General features: G+C 32.9%; 1 protein-coding gene across 1 annotated transcript in view; it reads right to left on the reverse strand.

The window, feature by feature from the left end:
* COL19A1 (collagen type XIX alpha 1 chain) overlaps nucleotides 1-20,135 on the reverse strand; it is a 279,851-nt gene that overhangs the window by 123,068 nt on the left and 136,648 nt on the right. The window contains exon 14 of the mRNA XM_006926816.1: nucleotides 3,216-3,269. Within this exon, the coding sequence (XP_006926878.1) occupies nucleotides 3,216-3,269 (54 nt within the window). The remainder of the gene's footprint in view (nucleotides 1-3,215; nucleotides 3,270-20,135) is intronic.

Raw genomic sequence — 20,135 nt, forward strand, 5'->3', positions numbered from 1 at the left:
ACAAGGATCAATTCCAACTCAGATTCAGAAAAGCAAGCACACAATAACAGGACGAGTGAAGCTCTGAGGGCAGAAGTTTTCACAAAAACAAGAGGTGGAGCACTGGACTGACCGCATGTCAGTATTAGTCAAAGTGCAATGTTGTTATGCCCTTAAAACCTTGTTAAGAGGGTAGATCTCAGGTTGAATATTTCTCTCTCTCTCTCTCTCACACACACACACACACACACACACAGCCCTGCCATCTCAAACCACCTAGAGAATATAAGAATTTTGGGGGGGTTGAAATTAAATATGTTTATTTCTATTACTATTACTATTATTATTATTATTATTATTTTCTACTTTATTGAGTTATAGTTGACAATTAAAAATTGTATGTATTTAAGGTGTACAACTTGATAATCTGATATACATTGTGAAATATTCATCGCAACCAAGCTAATTAACATATCTATCATTTAACATAGCTACCTTTTTTATGTGTGGTGAAAACACTTAAGACTTACCTTTTTTAGCAAATTTCAAGTATGCAATATAGTATTGTTAACCTATAGTCACCATGCTGTACACGAGATTTCCAGAACTTCCCTTGCTTAACTGAAACTTTGTACCCCTTTGCCAATATCTTCCGATATTCCCCTCCCTCAACCCCTGGTAACCACCATTCTACTCTCTGTTCCTATCAGACATTTTTAGACTCCACATGTAAGTGAGAAGGTTCAGCATTGGTCATTCTACGCCTGGCTTATTTACTTAACATAATGTCTTCCAGGTTCATCCATGCTGACACATCCTTGCTGGCAGGACTTCCTCCTTTTCTAAGGCCAAATAATATTCCATTGTGTGTATCTATACATACTTTTTTCTTTATGCATTCATTTTTCAATGGACACTTAGATTTTTCCTGTGTCTTGGCCATTATTAATAATGCTGCAATGAACACGGGAGTGTAGATATCCCTACTCTATCTGTAGAAATTGTTATATTTTTGTGTTTCTGATAATTCTAACAGGAGTAATATCTCACTGGGGTTTTGCTTTGCTTTGCCCTGATGATTAGCAATGTTGAGCACCTTTGCATATACCTTCTGACCATTCGTATGTCTGCCTTTGAGAAATGTCTATTCAGGTCCTTTGCCCATTTTTCAACTGGATTATTGCTTTCTTTGCAATAACCCAAGTTACCTGAGTTCCTTCTATATCTTGGATATCACCAAGTATAAAATCATCAGTTTCCAGGAAGGGGTAGTTACTAGAAGGAAAATATTTCTTGGATGTTGAAGACAGAAATTAGTTCAGAAACATAGCTCTAGATGCAATAGACATTTTGGCTATCACTGTGAGAAAACAAGATAAGAAGTCTGGAAATTAACTTCACAAGGTCATTTCATCGATTCCTTGGCCCCCAGTAGGTTAAATGCTCAAGACAGCTACAAAAACATAAATTTAGGGAAGTAATTTTAAAATTTTTTCCTGAGACTAAAATTTTGATTCAGGTGGATTAATGAACTCTTAAATGGAAAGAGGCTGTAGAGCTAAAGGGAAACTACAATTGTACACACAGGTGTTCAAAGTAGAACCCAAATGTGACTACTTTGTAAATAATTTTAAAGTATCAGCATAGTTCCAGTTACTAGCAATGTACCCTATCCTAGTTGCTTAGAAACTTCAGTTTCTCCATGAAGATTAGAGTAGAACCTACTTCATAGGGCTAATGTGAGAATAAATTAAATAATAATTATGAAGCATTTAACACATCATAGGTAGCCCATAAATGTTAGCCATTTTTCACAAAGTTTTAATTTTCTTAGCCATCAAAACTTATTAACTCCTTTTGTGTTCACAAAAATTCTGGACATAGAATTTTTTAAATTAAAACTTAGAAATCATTCAGTCTAAATCAAATCTTAATTGCAATTACCATCCCTCCCCCCCAAATGAATCAAGAATTAAAAACAGACCTGCTCTAGTGGAAGGTGTTAGATTTAAAAAAGAAAACAATACAACACATACACAGAAGCCTTGGTTCAATCTCAGGCTGTATTGGAAGTATACTGCATATAGTAAAGGGCATACTTGCCACATTTTACTAGGTCCTAAATAAGGCTGAGAGTGTTCAGTCCCAGTCCTGACACCCCCAGAAGGCCCAGGATTGTTTTCTAGGAAAGACTACCAGAATGTTAGAGGGTCAGAAATTCATATGAGAAGAGAAAGAGTTAAGAGAATTGAAATTTTATTAACCTGATAAGAGATAAACCTTAGTAAAATACACCATTGGTCCTCAAATATTTGAAGGACTCTGACATATTTGCAGCAACAGACTTATTTGCCAGACGGCAGGACTGGAAATAATAAAAAAAATGACTAAAAGACAGATTTGGTGTTATACACTGAGACAGTAAAAGATAATGTGGGATTAAGAGACAGAAGCCCCAAATTTAAGGCCTGGTTCTACTTTTTATTAGCTTTGATTTTAGACAAGTCACCTAAACTCTCTGAGTCACAGAATCCTCCCTGTAAGGTCAGAAGTTAATAATAATCATATGAGAAAGCATACATAAAATATTTTCAGATGTAAAAATGATCTAAAAGAGTAATAATAATAAACCACAAGAATGGGGTGCCCCATTGCTAAAAAGCATTCAGGAGAAGCTGAGTGATTATTACTGCAGGGATTCTTTTCAGTAGGGATGATAACGCTACCTAGACTAGAGATGAAAGGTAATTGCTATACTCCCAATTGTAAGTACAATTTATTCATATTCTACATAGTTTATCTCAAAGGCAGTAAATAGTAATGATAGAATTACAGAATCAGTAATGTCAATAATTTAATTTGGCTAAAGAATGTAGTTAATATCCACAATCCACAGAATTCATGAACAGGCTGGAATTCCACAAAGATACTCATCAACTTAACTCTGCAAATATCAGTATAACTAAAACTCCCCAAATATAACCAAATATGCTCTAGATCAAATTACAGTTAATTCATTTTACCCAAACTATATCTCTACATTTGTGCTGCCAATCTTGAAAATATATAGAATTTTCTGGATTGTTTTTGTCAAATTCTCTAATTTCAGTCTTTGGATAGTTGATACTCTCCTTATGCCCATCTGTTTGCTATATTTTGGTTTTATTTTAATTAGTGTTCAGAAATAAGTAACCCCTGAGCTAGCAATGCTTGCCAGTTGTTGCAAGTTTACTTACCCTCTGACCTTCCTTTCCAGGTGGACCTTGGGGCCCTTGAATCCCCAGGGAACCCTATGAGGAAAAAAAGACACATGTTAATAAACTGTTTCATGTACACCTGGCTCACAAAGAATGTTGTGGAAATTAATATCTAGTTTACTAATTAAACAAAAATTTTAAAGTGATTTGAATTCTTCCAAGGTTAGACTATGTAATATATTAATAATGATGAACTGTCCTTCTTTTACTGGTTTATCTTGATAGTTAACTCCAAGGAAGAAAAAAAAAGTAATTCCAAACCAGGTGTGAGGCCCACTGTCCACTTCCAGTGATGACTCCCACATAGTCAGAACCACATTTCACCAAATTACCATAAATAAATGGTAACAATATTTGCAAGCAGAAAAAAAATGCCTCTTTATGATATATTAATTGATGAACTGTCCTTCTTTTACTGGTTTATCTTGATAGTTAACTCCAAGGAAGAAAAAAAAAAGTAATTCCAAACCAGGTGTGAGGCCCACTGTCCACTTCCAGTGATGACTCCCACATAGTCAGAACCACATTTCACCAAATTACCATAAATAAATGGTAACAATATTTGCAAGCAGAAAAAAAATGCCTCTTTATGTATTTAAACTCTGTAAATATATCTATATTTGTGATTGATAGCTCTGTATAGATCCTCTAAGAAACCAAGAAAACACATGATTATGACGTTACCTTCAACATGTCTATTCATAACATTTAAGTTTTAGTATCATAGACATTATTTAATAATTTCTCATAATATTGTCAAGTGGTAGGGAAGATAATCATTTTTCAGATCGTAAGAAAGGCCCATGAAATCCCAGGTGTTGTTAATCTGGAAGTCAACTCTTCCAGATTCTTACAGATAGTTATTGTTATACAGGAATTCCAATTCATTGTGACAGTCAAAATGATAATGCTAACTTTAAAAAATCTTCAGCAGTTAATGCTAAGTTGTTACTTCTGAAAAGTTTTTCTTAGTTTCTCCTGATGCTTCCTCCTTCCCTATTCAAGCTTTATGTGGGAGATTTAGGCTCATTTTCTTCTCAGTCCACATTCTCTTGCCAGTGGGCTTTGAATTCTCTAGGCCAATAATTATAGATTTATAACCCTGGTTTATTTTCTAATTCAATTGTCCACATATCCAATTGTCTGCTTGACCAGACTCACTCCTTTTTTCCTTTAAAAGTCATGGCTACCTTAAAACTAAAACATCAGATGTGCTTGTGATGATCTATAATTATCTATCATGCATATTCTCATTTTTCATAGAAACTAAATTTTCAAAATGTTGTAACATGCATAATTTTACCATCTAATTTTATTTTGAATAGAAAAAAGTTACAGACATTTTAATCTTTTATTCAGAGAGGTTTCATTTGATTAAAGCTGTCATAATTTAGCATGAATTATGGAAACTGATTTTTAAAAAACATTAGTACAAAAAATTCTACGTGTATCAATAATCTTCAGTATTTCCTCAAATCTGACTCCTCCACAAAATACTAATGAAATGTATGTATTTATTACATTCATTTCATCTATTTTTGAAAAATTTAATGTTATAAGGACATGTGGAGCCTATGTTTTATTGATTTTGATAGAAATAAAAACCAAGGAATGAAAAAAGTGATTAGTTCTGTTTGTTGCTATAAAAAACACCTGCCAAATGTTATGTAACTAAGGAAAGTTGGCTAATTAGGCCAACTTTAGGATGGTAAATTCCTAATGTGTATAAGAAAAAAAATGTTAAAAATCAAAAATACCCAGAATTAATTACAATATAATAATAGGGAGCTGTATCATTATTTAACAGACTGACACAATCTTGGCTCTACATTAAGCTCTTCCCTTTTACCCTTAGGAAACTAGTGTCATTTCATGAATTAGTCAAACTTATATATAACATTTTTGATACCCATCCAAATGCTGACAGCTCTTTCACTGTTTCTTAAAAGAGCTACTAAAACATATACACACCAAACATTTATCAAGAGATTACTATTAATTTTGAGCCACATATAATAAAAATTCCACTTCCTTTATAATTTTTTCAAAGGAAACAAAAGCATACATAACACAAAAAACATTAAACTTGATTTAAAATGTGTTCAATGGATTAAAATTATTTTTGAGAACCTTTTGTGTGCAATGTCCAGATAGCAAGATAAAGTACATTTGCCTACATAAACCCACTTACATGCCTCCTGAATGTTCATGATTCTGAATCCTCTCTCCACCCTTTTCCTTTCTTAAGTCTAGGAATTCGGTGAAAAATTGTGAAATTATTTTAATCTCCAATGGATTACTCACTATTTGAATTATTCGTGACTCATTTTAAATCTCAGCCACATTGTATTAGTGTTCAGAACAGTTTTGAGCTGTATTTACCAAACATTAGTTGACATGTACATAGAAAAATGATATTAATATTGTCATTAATAAAACACAGGCCAATCGACTATAAAAAATTATATTTTTTACAAATTAAAATTTGTAGATGAGTTTTACAAATTAAAATTTGTAGATGTTTTACAATTACCAAGCTCATTCTTCCTCTCATTTAATAAATTCAAAAAATAAATTTACTTATTACTTACTATGAAAGTTATACATATACCTAAGCCCCAGTTTACTTAAATTAAACTTCGGTAGGCCTTAGCATTTGTCTCAGAACCCTCCCATATTCTTTCTTCCTCTAACCTTGTAAATGTCATTATTTGTATATTTTACTTTTCCTCTTAGTTGACTATGATTTCTAGAGGACAGAGGATCATTTTTTTTTTTATCTTCTATCACACTTATAGAAGAGATTCAATAAACAGTAAATTGAATTGTAAGGAAGAAAACACTGAAATAGAATAACACTGGTTGGTGGTGATGGTAGAAAACACGGTTCTGCTCCACACATAATATTTATTTTCAAAACGTAGACTTGGACTTAAATACCACATTGGAGAGCTTTCAGTCTTGTCTGAGTTCCTCAACTAAAGCGATTCCTCCATTCTCTGATATCTTAGGGTAAAACTGCCTACTGTTCACTTAATAATAGATCATTTACAACCTATAATATCATCTCTATTACAGACCTTATTTAAATATTTGACCACTACTTGAGATTTTACAGACATATATCATTTTTCTAGTTAGGGAATCATATCTTAAGTGTCTTTGTGCACATGGCATATTTGCATAATTGATACATTTTTTTCTTTTCTGTTTAATTTGCCAAAGAATAATGCCTATCTACTTTTTCTACTTTTTTATCTATTTAGTCTGCTATGAAAATGACTGTAAACTGGGTTATTCCTAAAATTTCACAAACATAAAGATTTATTGCCTTTCAGAAAGAGAAGCTTGAGAATATATTTAGGATATTCATGATATAAACATCTGCATATGTCTGTCAGGAATGTTGGACATTAAAAATGTTCACCAAGAAAGGAATTCATAAGGCTGTACCTCTTTTGGCTAGGATAAAAATATGCAAAAATAGTCCAATCTAGTATGCCATTTTAAGTTCCAGTGGATAGCTATTACAGTGTGTTACATTTCATATAGCTCTCTCTCTGGACAATCTGCTGATTATTAAAGACCAGCTAGAGCTTATCGTCATGCAAGCTCATGTAAATATTTAACTGGGAAATTACTTAGAATGAACTGGTTAAGAACAAAATTTTGAAGTGTTTAACAAATACAGCAGATGTTTAGTAGAGTTAATAGGGTAGGTTAATTGTATTGGACACATTTTTATTTGTGAAAATAGGCAAGACATATTCATAACTTCTCAATCAAAGAAAGAAGCTGAAGTAAAAAAGGGAAGTTTCATTTTCATGTATTATTTGCACTCCCTTGCCAGGAATGTTACAGAACATATGATACCTAAAACTGACTTCAACAAAAATGTTATGCAAGTAAGTATATTTTAAGTGTTATGATTATTGCTTTAGAATATGCTTCATAGACTTGAAACATAAAATTAAACAAAAACTGAATAAATTCTTAAAATTCCACTAGGGCATTTTCTGTGTTTCAAATAGGCTATATAAAAATTAAAATTGAAAACAGAGTTTATCTGTTTTAATAGAAAATTTCATGCCTTTAATAAGAGAACAATGGGAACAAACTATAAGTTGGAGACATCACAACAAATAACAAAAAGCAAATAAGTTAAAATATAACAAACATATAGTCCAGTTATGGGAAGAGATTTTTATATTAGTTCTGAGAAGTAGCATTTAAAACGGTCTCTGTTAATAAATTAAAGGAGCAACCAGTTTTAGGTTATTTCACAGAATTATAATGACACAAAAAAAGAATTTCCTGGGATCTTTGGAAACATGGCAGAGTGACGTCCCCAGATCTCTCCCCTTGAAACAATAATAAGCTGAACATCTAAAACTCAACAAAAAACACCCAAACTGCACACCAGCACATCTGAGCATGGGATCTGTGCAAAAGAGCTACTACAGGTCAGAACTCTGTCAGGTGGTGGACTGGGAGAAATAAAGACGCTGCCGATCACAGCCAGAACTCCCTGTAGGAGGAGGGGGAGCAAAGAAAGTGTGGTGACTTCTCTGAACAGCCCTACCTGAGAGTGCTGTGAGCTCCATGCAGCCGGTGGCAGTGCCCAGTCATCAGGGCAGAAGGCAGAGAAACAGAGATGGCAGAAAAGTGGGGATGGCAGAGAAACAACAGTTGATTTTTACCAGTCACGGTTGCAAAACAGAAGCTGAGTCGCAGCCCCCAACCTTCAACCCAGAGGGCGCCTCCCCTCATTCCTTCCGAGACAGAATGCTGCGGAACCCCAGGGGAATCTGAGGAAACACTACCAAAACTGTCACTTACATGGACAGGAACTGAAACTGAGGGTAGCAAGTGTGATTAAACATCTATAAGGGAAAAAAAGACATTATTAAGACTTTATATAAAGCAGAGATCCAAGAGGCTTAGATGCTATCTACTGGAAACCAAAAGAAAAACACCTTCTTCGCAACAGGCGAGGCACCATTCTATAATAAATCTTCTTTCTGGAAAACAAACAAACAAACAAATAAACAAAAAACAAACGCACTTCTATTAATGACCAGGCAGAGAAACAGTCCATTAAACACCATGAACAACATGGTGACAAGGCATCTCAGAAAGAAAGAGAAAAATCTTCAGAAAATAAGCTTACAGACATAGAAATATGCGACTTAAATGACAGAGAATTCAGGATGGTCCTTCTGAAAGAACTCAATTAGATCTGAAACGAATCATATCAGCAATTTCAGAAATTGAAAAAACAACTAGATGAGCAGAATGAATTCTTTAGCAAGGAGACCGAAACCCCCAAAAAAGAACCAAATAGACCTTCTGGAGATAAATAACACACTGCAAAAGTTGAAAAATAAAATAACAAGCTTGGAAAACAGAGTCAAACAAATGGAGGAAAGGATCAGTGATATTGAAGACAGAAATCTAGAAATAAATCAGAAGGAAGAACAGAGAAACTGAAGAATGAAAAATAATGAAAGAGCAATACAAGAACTAGCTGGTACCATCAGGCGAGGAAACAGAAGAATAATGGGAATTTTCAAAGGGGAGGAAAAGGAGCAGGGATTAGAAAGCATTTTCAGACAAATAGTTGATAAGAATGTCCCAAATCTAAGGAATGAGTTGTAACTTGGAATTCAAGAAGTCAATAGAACACTCAATTATCTCAACCCCAAAAGGCCTTCACCAAGACACATTATTAAAACTATCAAAATTATCAAAAATCAACGACAAAGACAAAATTCTCAGGGCAGCCAGGGGAAAGAAGACGGTAACCTATAAAGAAAAAAACCATTAGATTATCCTCGGACTTCGCAGCACAAACCTTACAAGCCAGAAAGGAGTGGAATCAAATATTCAAACTATTAAATGAAAGGAACTACCATCCAAGAATAATGTATCAGCTAAGCTCTCCTTTAGATATGAAGCAGGAGTAGCGGTACTAATATCAGATGAAATGGACTTCAAAATAAAAAAGGTAAAGAAAGATACTGAGGGACACTTCATAATGATAAAGGGAATCACGCACCAAGAAGACATAATACTTATTAATATCTATGCTCCCAATCAGGGAGGCCCAAAATATGTGAAGAAATTACTAACAGAACTAAAGGGAGAAACAGACCAAAACACTATCATGGTAGGAGACCTAAATACCCTACTGTCAGATCATCCAAACAGAAAATTAATAAGGAAATAACATCCTTAAATGATACATTAGACCAACTAGACATAATTGACATTTATAGAGTCTTCCATATCAAAACAGCTGCTTATACATTCTTCTCTAGTTCACATGGAGTATTCTCAAGGATTGACCACATACTAGGACACAGAGATAGCCTCAACAAATATAAGAGGATTGAAATCATACCAACCATATTCTCTGATCATGATCAATTCATCTTTGAAACTAGAGATCAACTATAAAAAGAAAGCGGAAAGAACCACAAATACATGGAGATTAAACAAAATACTACTGAAGAATAACTGGGTCAGAGAAGAAATAAAAAGAGATATCAGGAGATACATAGAAATGAATGATAGTAATAGTACAACATATCAAAACTTTTGGGACATGGCAAAAGTGGTCATAAGTGGAAAGTTCATATCATTACAGGCCTACCTCCCAAAACAAGAATGAGCCCAAATAAATAACTTAACGCTTCATCTTAAAAAACTAGAAAAGGAAGAACAAATGAAGCCTAAAGTCAGCAGAAGGAAAGAAATCATCCAAATTAGAGCAGAATTAAATGAAATTGAAAACAACAACAACAACAACAAAAACTAGAAAAAACATGTAACGAAGAGCTGGTCCTTTGAGAAGGTTAATAAAATTGACAAACCCCTGGCTAGACTAACTAAAGAAAAAAGACAAAGGACACAAATAAACAAAATCAGGGATAAAAAACGGGAAATTATGACTGACATCACAGAAATACAAAGGATCATATACTTCCCAATTCATTTTATGAGGCCAATATTACTCTGATACCAAAACCTGGTAAAGATAACGCAAAAAAAGAAAACTACAGATCAATATCTCTCATGAACACAGATGCAAAAATCCTAAATAAGATACTAGCAAACTGAATACAGCAATATATTAAAAAGATTATACACCACGATCAAGTGGGCTTCACCCCAGGGGCACAGGGATGGTTCCATATAGGCAAATCAATTAACGTGACACATCACATAAACAAATTAAAAATAAGAATCATATGATCATATCAGAGATGCAGAAAAAGTCTTCGACAAGATACAGCATCTACTTATGATCAAAACACTTAACAAAATCGGTACACAAGGAAAGTTCCTTTACATAATAATGGCCATATATGACAAACCCTCAGCCAACATCATACTTAATGGTGAAAAACTAAAAACTTTCCTTCTGAGATCAGGAACAAGGCAAAGCTGTCCACTTTTGCCACTCTTGTTCAATATAACATTGGAGGTCCTAGTGAGTGCAATCAGATACAAGAAAGATATAAAAGGCATTCAAATAGGAAATGGGTGACATGATTCTCTATGTAGAAAATCCTAAAGACTCCACAAGAACACTACTAGAAATGATAATCAAATACAGTAAAATCTCTGGATGCAAAATAAATGTTCAAAAATCCATAGTTTACGTATACTCTAATAATGAAGTATCAGAAAAAGAAGTGGAAAAAATAATTCCTTTTGCAATTACAACGAAAAGAATAAAATATCTAGGAATAAATTTAATGAAACAAGTGAAGGACCTAAATAATGAAAACTATAAGACCCTATTAAAAGAAACCGAAGAAGATACAAAGAAATGGAAAGATATTCTGTGTTCTTGGATTGGAAGAACGAACATAGTTAAAATTACCATATTACCTAAAGCATTATACAGATTTAATGCAATCTGTAAAAATCCTCATCGGCATTTTTTAAAGAAATAGAACAAAAAATCACCAGATTTGTATGGAAGCACAAAAGATCCCAGATTGTCAAAGCCATCCTGAGAAAAAAGAACAAGGCTGGGGGCATCATGCTGCCCAACTTCAAATTATACTACAAAGCAACAGTAATCAAAACGGCATGGTATTGGCAGCAAAACAGACTCATAGACCAGTGGAACAGAATCGAGAGTCCAGAAGTAAAGCCATATTTATATGGGCAAATAATTTTCGACAAAGAAGCTAAAAACATACAATGGAGAAAGGAAAGCCTCTTCAATTTATGGTGCTGGGAAAACTGGAAATCTATCTGCAAAAGACAACTAGACTGTTGTCTATCACCGCGCACCAAAATTAACTCATAATGGATTAAGGACTTAAATATAAGACCTGAAACAATAAAATGCATAGAAGAAAACATAGAAACTAAACTCAAGGACCTTGGACTTAAAGAGGATTTTATGAATTTGACCTCAAAAGCACGGGAAGTAAAAGCTAAAATAAATGAATGGGACTACATCAAATTCAAAAGCTTCTGCTCAGCAAAAGAAATCATCAACAAGGTAAAGAGAGAACCATCTGAATGAGAAAATATATTTGCAAGCAACACCTCCGATAAGGGTCTAATATCCAAAATATACAAAGAACTCATACAACTCAATAACAACAACAACAAAACAAATGATCCAATCAAAAAATGGGTAGAGGACCTGAACAGACACTTCTCTCCAGAGAACATACAAATGGCCAATAAATATATAAAAAGATATTCGGAACCCTCATACACTGCTGGTGGGACTGCAAATTGGTACAGCCACTATGGAAAACAATATGGAGGTTCCTCAAAAAACTAAGAAGTGATCTACTATATGATCCAGCAATCCCTCTACTGGGTATTTATCCCAAAGACTTGAAAACTCATATCCGAAAAGATGTTTGCCCACCGATGTTCATAGCAGCATTACTCACAGTGGCCCAGACGTGGAAGCAACTGAAGTGTCCTATGATAGATGATTGGATAAAGAAGCTGTAATATATGTACATATATCTACGTATATATGTATGTATATATACATACACATATGTATATACGTATATATATACACACACTATGTAATATTACTCAGCTATAAGAAGAAATGAAACACTGTCATTTGCGACAACATGGATGGACCTTGAGATAATCATGCTAAGTGAAATAAGCCAGACAGAAAAAGTTGAAAATCACATGATATCACTTATATGTGAGATATAAACCTAAAAGCAACAAATAAGCAGGACAAACAAACAGACATGGACTATAGTCTAGTGGTTACTAGAGGACTATAGACATGTTTACTAGTGGGGTGGGGGAGGAGCAGTGGTAGATGGGGTAAAGGGGGTCACATATAGGGGGATGGGGAGGGTGAAGTGAGTAAAGGGGATCAAATATATGGTAGCTGAAGGAAATTGGACTTTGGGTGGTAACATACAATAGAATATACAGATGTCAAATTATAATGTACACCTGAACATTATATAATTGTATTAACCAATGTTACCCCAATAAACTTTAAAAATAATAAAAAAAATAAAGTGACAGGAAAGCTAGAAATCTGGCAGTCACAGCCTAGCATAAAAAAAAAAAAAAGAATTTCTCTTCGAGTGTGTAAGTGTTCAGAAAAAGAATTCTATGTTATATGTAAAAAAACCTATCATTTTTGCATAAGCAATTGTCAATGCACACTAGGAAATAGATGTCTTTGAAATGAAAAATGGAATCTCTTCCATATACTAAAAAAAGCTCTTACAAACCTATCCACTAACTGACAAGGGAAGAATAAGAGCTGTCACTAGAAATAAAACACTGTAAAATATTTTTGTGGACAACAATGTTTCAGTCTTTATCATAAACAAGTTCTATAACTGGATGGACAATTTTATCCTATCTTCAACAGTTTAAAAAAATAGAGGTCATGTGTGGTGCTTTCAAAACTTAATTTTATTCGAAAGCCCTGGCAGCATTTTAGACAAGAGACATATGAATTATGATTGTTCCATGTTGTTGCAAGGGCAAATTTTAATAACAATCTTTTTCCATGTTTTTTGAACTCAGAAATCATATCTCTTTTTATTATATAGATTCTGAAATAGCATGTTCTCAGCTCTACTGATTCAGCAATAATACTAGAAATGTTATAAATGGAATAGAAGGTATAGCCTGTAAATTTGGAATGCTATGGGACATGTTAAGTCACCCAAACTTTCTTCTAACAATAATTTCTGTCCCTTTTTGAGACATTCCATTTCCTAAGTTATATATATCCTCAGTTCCTTTCCACTTTGCAAATTATGTAGCACAGTGGATTGTATTTAATGGGTGTTCATGGATGAATGACTGCTAAGATTCTGATTCTTTACACTTTTGGTACTTCTGCTATAGTGAGAACATTAATTGCCATAGCTACAGAAATTCCAATTTAGAAACATATTATTCATCAACAAATCTCACCACTTGATACCAAAATAATTCAGTTATTTTTAATTCTTATATGGCAGTATTGCAAAATAGATGCTATACTTTCACGTGGAGGAATTTACCATTCATTAGAGGAAGAAATATAACCTGAATTCTTTAATTGATCTCATTGCAAGCAAAAAATGGGTTAGTTTTTCAAAAAACAACGTGATGCATGAAATTAAAGTATCTAATCAAACCATTTATTAATAAGTAATAGAATCAATCAAATTACTTAAAATGCTATAGCATTTAAAATAATGTTGTTTCATATTTGGTAATTATTCTCGATTCTTCTTCATTTATTTGTACCAAGTAATTCTATATTTTGGTCATTTCATATTTTTCATTATTCTTGACTATGAAAAACTATGTAGATTTGCCTTATTTTGGCCCTAACCTAATAAATGAAATGGTTTGATTTCTGTTAACTCAAGGTTCTGTTGACAAGTAAAAATATTGATAGGCCATGGTCTGTCAAATCTATTTGTATCATCTGTCTTAATGATTTATGTGAAGACAAATATGATTGATTCAGTTTTAATGATTAGTCTGATCAAATAACAGTCTATTTTTGGGTTGGCCTTGCCATAGGTCAGTGGCCATGTAGAAACACGGCTTCACCGCACAAAGAAAGAATAATCTAAACATAGGTTGTTTTTAAATGTCACCTGACATCTTCCAAGGAATGGATAGCATGATAGAAATGTAGTTTCAAATTTAATACCATCAATAACTTTTACATATGGGCTATGTGGTATAAACAATTAGACTAAAGGAAACTTAATCTAGGAATTTTAGGGTTAAAACATAAATCAATACAGAGCTATTCACACACCATATTAAAGACCTAGGTATTTAATGCAGACAATTGTGAAGATGGTTTATAAACTATCAGGCTAAGTGAGTTGCAATTGATTAAGGTGGCAAAAAACAAACTTTTAAGAGAAGGAAATACTCCATAATGTAATAAAAATTTTTAAATATTAAAAACATATATTAAAGTACTTTCCTCTTTTTAACTTCTTTCTGCTGGCTGTCATCCTTTCTGCCAGAGGCATCTATTTTTCTCAGGAGGATTAAGATTGTAATACCATAAGACAATGGAAAAGTCAGTGTTCATCTTTTGATATCCAAGAAAGCACTGTTGAGTTCACACATAATAGTAGCCTGGAAGTTAGGCTCTATTGATAGAAGAGTGTTTCTAAATATCAAGTACCTCACCATAACAGGTCAAGAGATGTTTTCATATATCTTAAAGTTTAACCAGGAATCGCTGAGCACAGAGGAAAGAGCAGATGTAAGGGTACCTCTACCAAACCAATGTAAAAAAAGTCCTTCCCTTTGGTTTCCTCAATAAAGGGTTTCGAGAGAAGAATGGTGAATCAGTCAGACACCAGTCTTTTTGCTTTCCCTCCTTTTGAGAAACCAAGAGGAAGAAGGCATTAAATTTCTCAGTAGCAACACTGATGCTAGAAGACAATGGTGCAAAACTTTCATAATTATGATGAAAATAATTTTTGACCAAGAATTCTATACCAAGACAAACTACCCATCAAGTATGAGAGTAGAATAAACATTTTAAACATACAAAATCTCGAAAATTTTCAATCTCTTTCACAATTTCTTAATAATTTGCTTGAAGATGTATTCACATAAATGAATGAATAAAACCAAGAAAGGAGATGACAAGAAAACCAGAGGAAAAAAAAAAAATAGAGTCACAGGATGAGAACTTTTTAGTTAGCCTAGAAAGCTACCAGCCAAGGATGAAATAAAAGATCTGAATGGCACTCTCCCCAAATCAGAGACTCAATGAGAGAATTTGAAAAATATGGAAAGTGATTACAGAGAAAACACAAAGACGATTGGAAATCCCCCTGCAACACACACACACACAAACTATTCAAGAAAGAGAAAATATGCTAGTTGGCTCTGCAAATATCAATTTTTACACAGTCATAAAAATGTGAACATTTTATATTTTTAAATAAAAATAAAATTATAACTCTATCAATCATTCACTTGTAGCTGGGCATCTAGATTATTTCCATTCTTTTCTATTTCAAACAATGCTTAAATAAATACCCTTGTATGTGCATAATTTCATAAATGAGTGAGACTATCTGTAGCTATATTTAGACAGAAACTATCAAACTGTATCTAGATATATACCTCAGAATTTATGGGCAGAATTTATGGGTGTGTTTTTCCACATTTTTCTCCATATACTGTGCTTTCAAACTTTTTGATCCTTGACAATATTTTATTTTTATTATGGTAAGAATACTTAACATGAAGTCTACCCTCTTAACAAATTTTTAAGTGCACAATAGAATATTGTTAACTATAGGCAAAAGGTTGTGTAGCAGGTTTCTAGAACTTATTAACCTTATATAACTGAAACTCCATTCCTGTTGAATGGCAGCTCTCTAGTTTCTCTCTCAAGCTTCAGGAAATTACCATTCTACTCTCTGTTTCTATGAATTTAACTATTTTATTTACCTCACATGAATGGAATCCTATGATACTTGTCCTTCTATGTCAGGCTTATTTTACTTAGCTAATACCCTGCAGATTCATTCATATTGTTGCATATGGCAAGATTTCCTTCTTTTTTTTAAGGCTGAATAATATTCCATTGTATATATAGACCACAGTTTTTAAAAAATTCATTCACCCATCAACAGACATTTAGGTTGTTTCCATAACTTGGCTGTTTTGTCACAAGCATATGAAAAGATGCTCAGAATCGTTAATTATCTATGAAATGCCAGTCAAAACCACAATGAGGTATCACTTCACATCTATTAGGATGACTATTATTTAAAAAAAAAAAGATAAGTGTTGGCAAGAATATGAAAAAATTGGAACACTTGTACACTGTTGGTGAGAATGTAAAATGGTGTTGCTGCTATGAAAAACAGTATGGAGGTTACTAGAGAAAAAAACAACAACAACAAAACTACTATATGATCCAAAATAACTGAAACCATTACCTTATAAGTCAAAACTAGTATCTCAGAGCCATTGTACTTTACATTTCTCTTATGAAGAGTGAATTTAGATGCCTTTTTATATGTTCAAGGGCCATCTTATTCTTTCTTTTCTATAAACTCTGTTCACAGCCTTATGCAATTTTTTTTAAAACTGGGCTATTGGTCTTTTTTAAAATTTTGATTTGTAGAAGTCTCTCTATATATTATGGAATCTAGTCCTTTACTATAATATGAGTTGTAAATATTTTTACCCAGTTGGCCATTTGCCTTTATAACTTATTTTTATTTTATTTTTTTTGCCATAAGGAATTTACTGTTCATGTAGTCAAATTTACTACTTTCATATTTATTTTTTGGGCTTTTTTATATTTAAAAAGTTATTCTTTATTAATTACTTTTTAAATTTCTATATTTTCCATAGGACTTCCCTGGTTTTGTTTTTCACTTTTTAAATTTCAATACATCTTATATGTTTATTGGTAAAGGGGTGATGAAAAGATCCAACTTTGTGATTTTCCAAGTGCTACTCAGTCCATTTATTGAAATATGATGTATATTATTATGATCTTTTCAGAACCGTTTGTTTTTAACTATGTAAATTTACTGATTTGAAAAGTATTAAAATTTCATTTAAAACAAACTGATTCTCATAGTTCACTCATTGCATGCAGATTCAAATTCAGCATTTGAAATAGCAAGGAACTGCCTTTTGTCCCAAAGTGTCAATATTAAGCATTTTTAGGAAAGAAAATTTTACTATTAAGTTTTAAAATGATAATTTAGAATTCTGATGAAAACAGTTTGAAACATCTTTTGAAACAGAAGCAAACTATAAACAGGACAGAAAGAGCTATTCTCAAATCGTTCATCTAATGAAAGGTATATAAATCACCTCCCTGTCAAATGAGCTGATGGTAGGTTTTCCAAAACATAAATCTTCTCTGGGGCTAAACATAAATCTTTCTAGGGCCTTAAGAATCAACTCTACTATATTTCTGCATGGAGTCAATAAAAATAGCTTTATAGTATAGAAAGCCTTCTATTTAATCAACAAATTCATTTACATGTCTTTTGCCCACAAACTTAGAAAATAGATTGATTTAAAAAAAAATCAACTGCCTTCCATCTACTGGACCACTAGTATTCTAAAAATCTTAATATTGAGCTGCATCACAAGTTTCAGAAAGTTAACAATGAGTTAAATATGAATTATGAAACATTTTAGACTTATAGTATTAACTCAAACCTAGGCAATTCAGAGAAAGACCATATAAATAACTCAGATTTTAATATGTGAGAAATTTAAAATAATCCTAAATCCAATTGTCTATTAATTACTATGCTATAGAACATATATTTATTCTAGTAAGAACAGAAAGAGAAATTATGCTTTATGGGCATTTAATAAGAACTTATATATTTCATTCACTTAAAAAGAGACGGTTATAGTTCCTTAGGAATTTTAGTAAAACAGAATTATTTAGTTGAGTCTGTGACTTAAATGTATTTAAAGTAAGTAACTATTTAAATTACAGCATAAGAATTCTAGTAAAAAGTTATTGTCTCTAAAATAACTAAATGTTTTTGTGTAGTGCCAAACAACCACAGTTGTACAAATACTTGCAGGCTATTTATATACTAATTGCAAATGATCAGTTTACAAATGGTTAACTTTAACCAACTGGTTGTTTTTTCTTAAACCAAATAGGTTGTAAGAAGGCAACGACAATGAGTGCTGTTTATTTGTGTTCCCAGTACCTAGCACAGTATCCAACACACAAGTTAGCATTCAAATAACGGGGTAGGTAAAAAGGAAGGAGGAGGGAAGAGACCATATTATCTATTGAACTGATGATTTTTGTATCTTGTATATGCTAATTTAAGAAACATATATTTCAAGGCTTCCCTTATATGAATACTACATGATCTCTTGTGCATATATTAATTTGTGTGTCATTTGATTTATAAATGAGCAGCTCTGAGATTTTCTCTCAGTTGCATATGGTATTTAAGGTAGTTTTCATAGGGTGAAATCTGTGTTCTCTCTGTGCCTAATTTTCACTTAAACTGGATTTATCTGGGCCTCGAGAAATTGGCATTTAATGTATCATTTAGTAAGCATGTCTAAGACATTTCTGCTGTTGACTGACTAAACCTTTGGCCTCTGTGTGTGTACACATTTGGTGCCATCTGGATGAGTATTTAATAACTCCCCAAAGAGACAGGGCCAGAACAACACAGTCATTTTCCCGGGAACTAAAATTAGTGGATGTATTATGTGAAGTAGCACTGTTCTATCTTCCTCCACCTGTCTCATCTGACATGACAAGCAAAGGCCAAAAGAGAAAAGAGGGAATGAGGCAGAGGCATTAGCCAACTGCCTCACTCCAATAATGCCTTGCGTCATTTAGAGATTTTAGCAAAACTTTACTGTAAAAAACAGCAGTATATTTATTTGAGGAGAAGCTGGTAATAGTAAGGATATAAAACATATACACAATTTTAAGAAGGTATATAGAAACACTATATTTACATAAAATTAAGCTTTAACAAATGACAACAAACCAAGGAATTTGTACTTTTTATAGTTGCATATTTAAATGTAAAGACTTATAGATATATTGAAGTGTAAGGGAAAAGCTAATATATAATGCCATAATTCAAATAATATGAAGAAACTATAAAACTTTACCTTTGTATTGATGTGGTTTTAGCTTACATAAATACAGTCATGCATCACATAATGACGTTTCAGTCAGTGATGGACCACATATACCACAGTGGCACCATAAGGTTATAATAGAGCTGAAAAATTCCTATCACCTAGTGACATTTTAGCCATCATAAAGTCTTAGCTCAACACATTACTCATGTGTTTGTGGTGATGGTGGTACAAACGAACCTACTACACTGCCAGTCACGTAAAAGTATAGCACATATAATTATGTCCAGTACATAATACTTGATAATGGTAATAAATGACTATGTTAGTGGTTTATGTATTTACTATACTATGTTTTTATGGTTCTTTTAGAGTATACTCTCTCTACTTATTAAAAAAAGTTTGCTGTAAAACAGTATGCCTTATTACATGGACAGCAGTCTCATCTCCTGCTTACTTTGTCTCTTGATTGCACCATTTTCTCTTGTGCTTAATTTAATGTTGTGTTGTTTTGTATAGTAACATGATGTATAGTGTGTAGTCTAGGAGGAATAGGCTACGTCATGTAGCCTAGGTGTGTAGTAGGCTGTACCATCTACGTGTGTGTGTAAGTGTACTTTATGACGTTCACACAATGACAAAATTGCCTGACTAATTTCTCAGAATATGATTGTCAGCAGCACATGGCTGTAAATATATGCTTTGTAAATTATAATATCAACACAAGAGACATTCTAAATTCATCAGTAACTCACTTTCCCCCCAGCTTTATTGAGATAA

This window comes from Pteropus alecto, unplaced genomic scaffold (genome assembly GCF_000325575.1).
Source record: "Pteropus alecto unplaced genomic scaffold, ASM32557v1 scaffold7, whole genome shotgun sequence".
NCBI classification, from domain to species: Eukaryota; Metazoa; Chordata; class Mammalia; order Chiroptera; family Pteropodidae; genus Pteropus; species Pteropus alecto.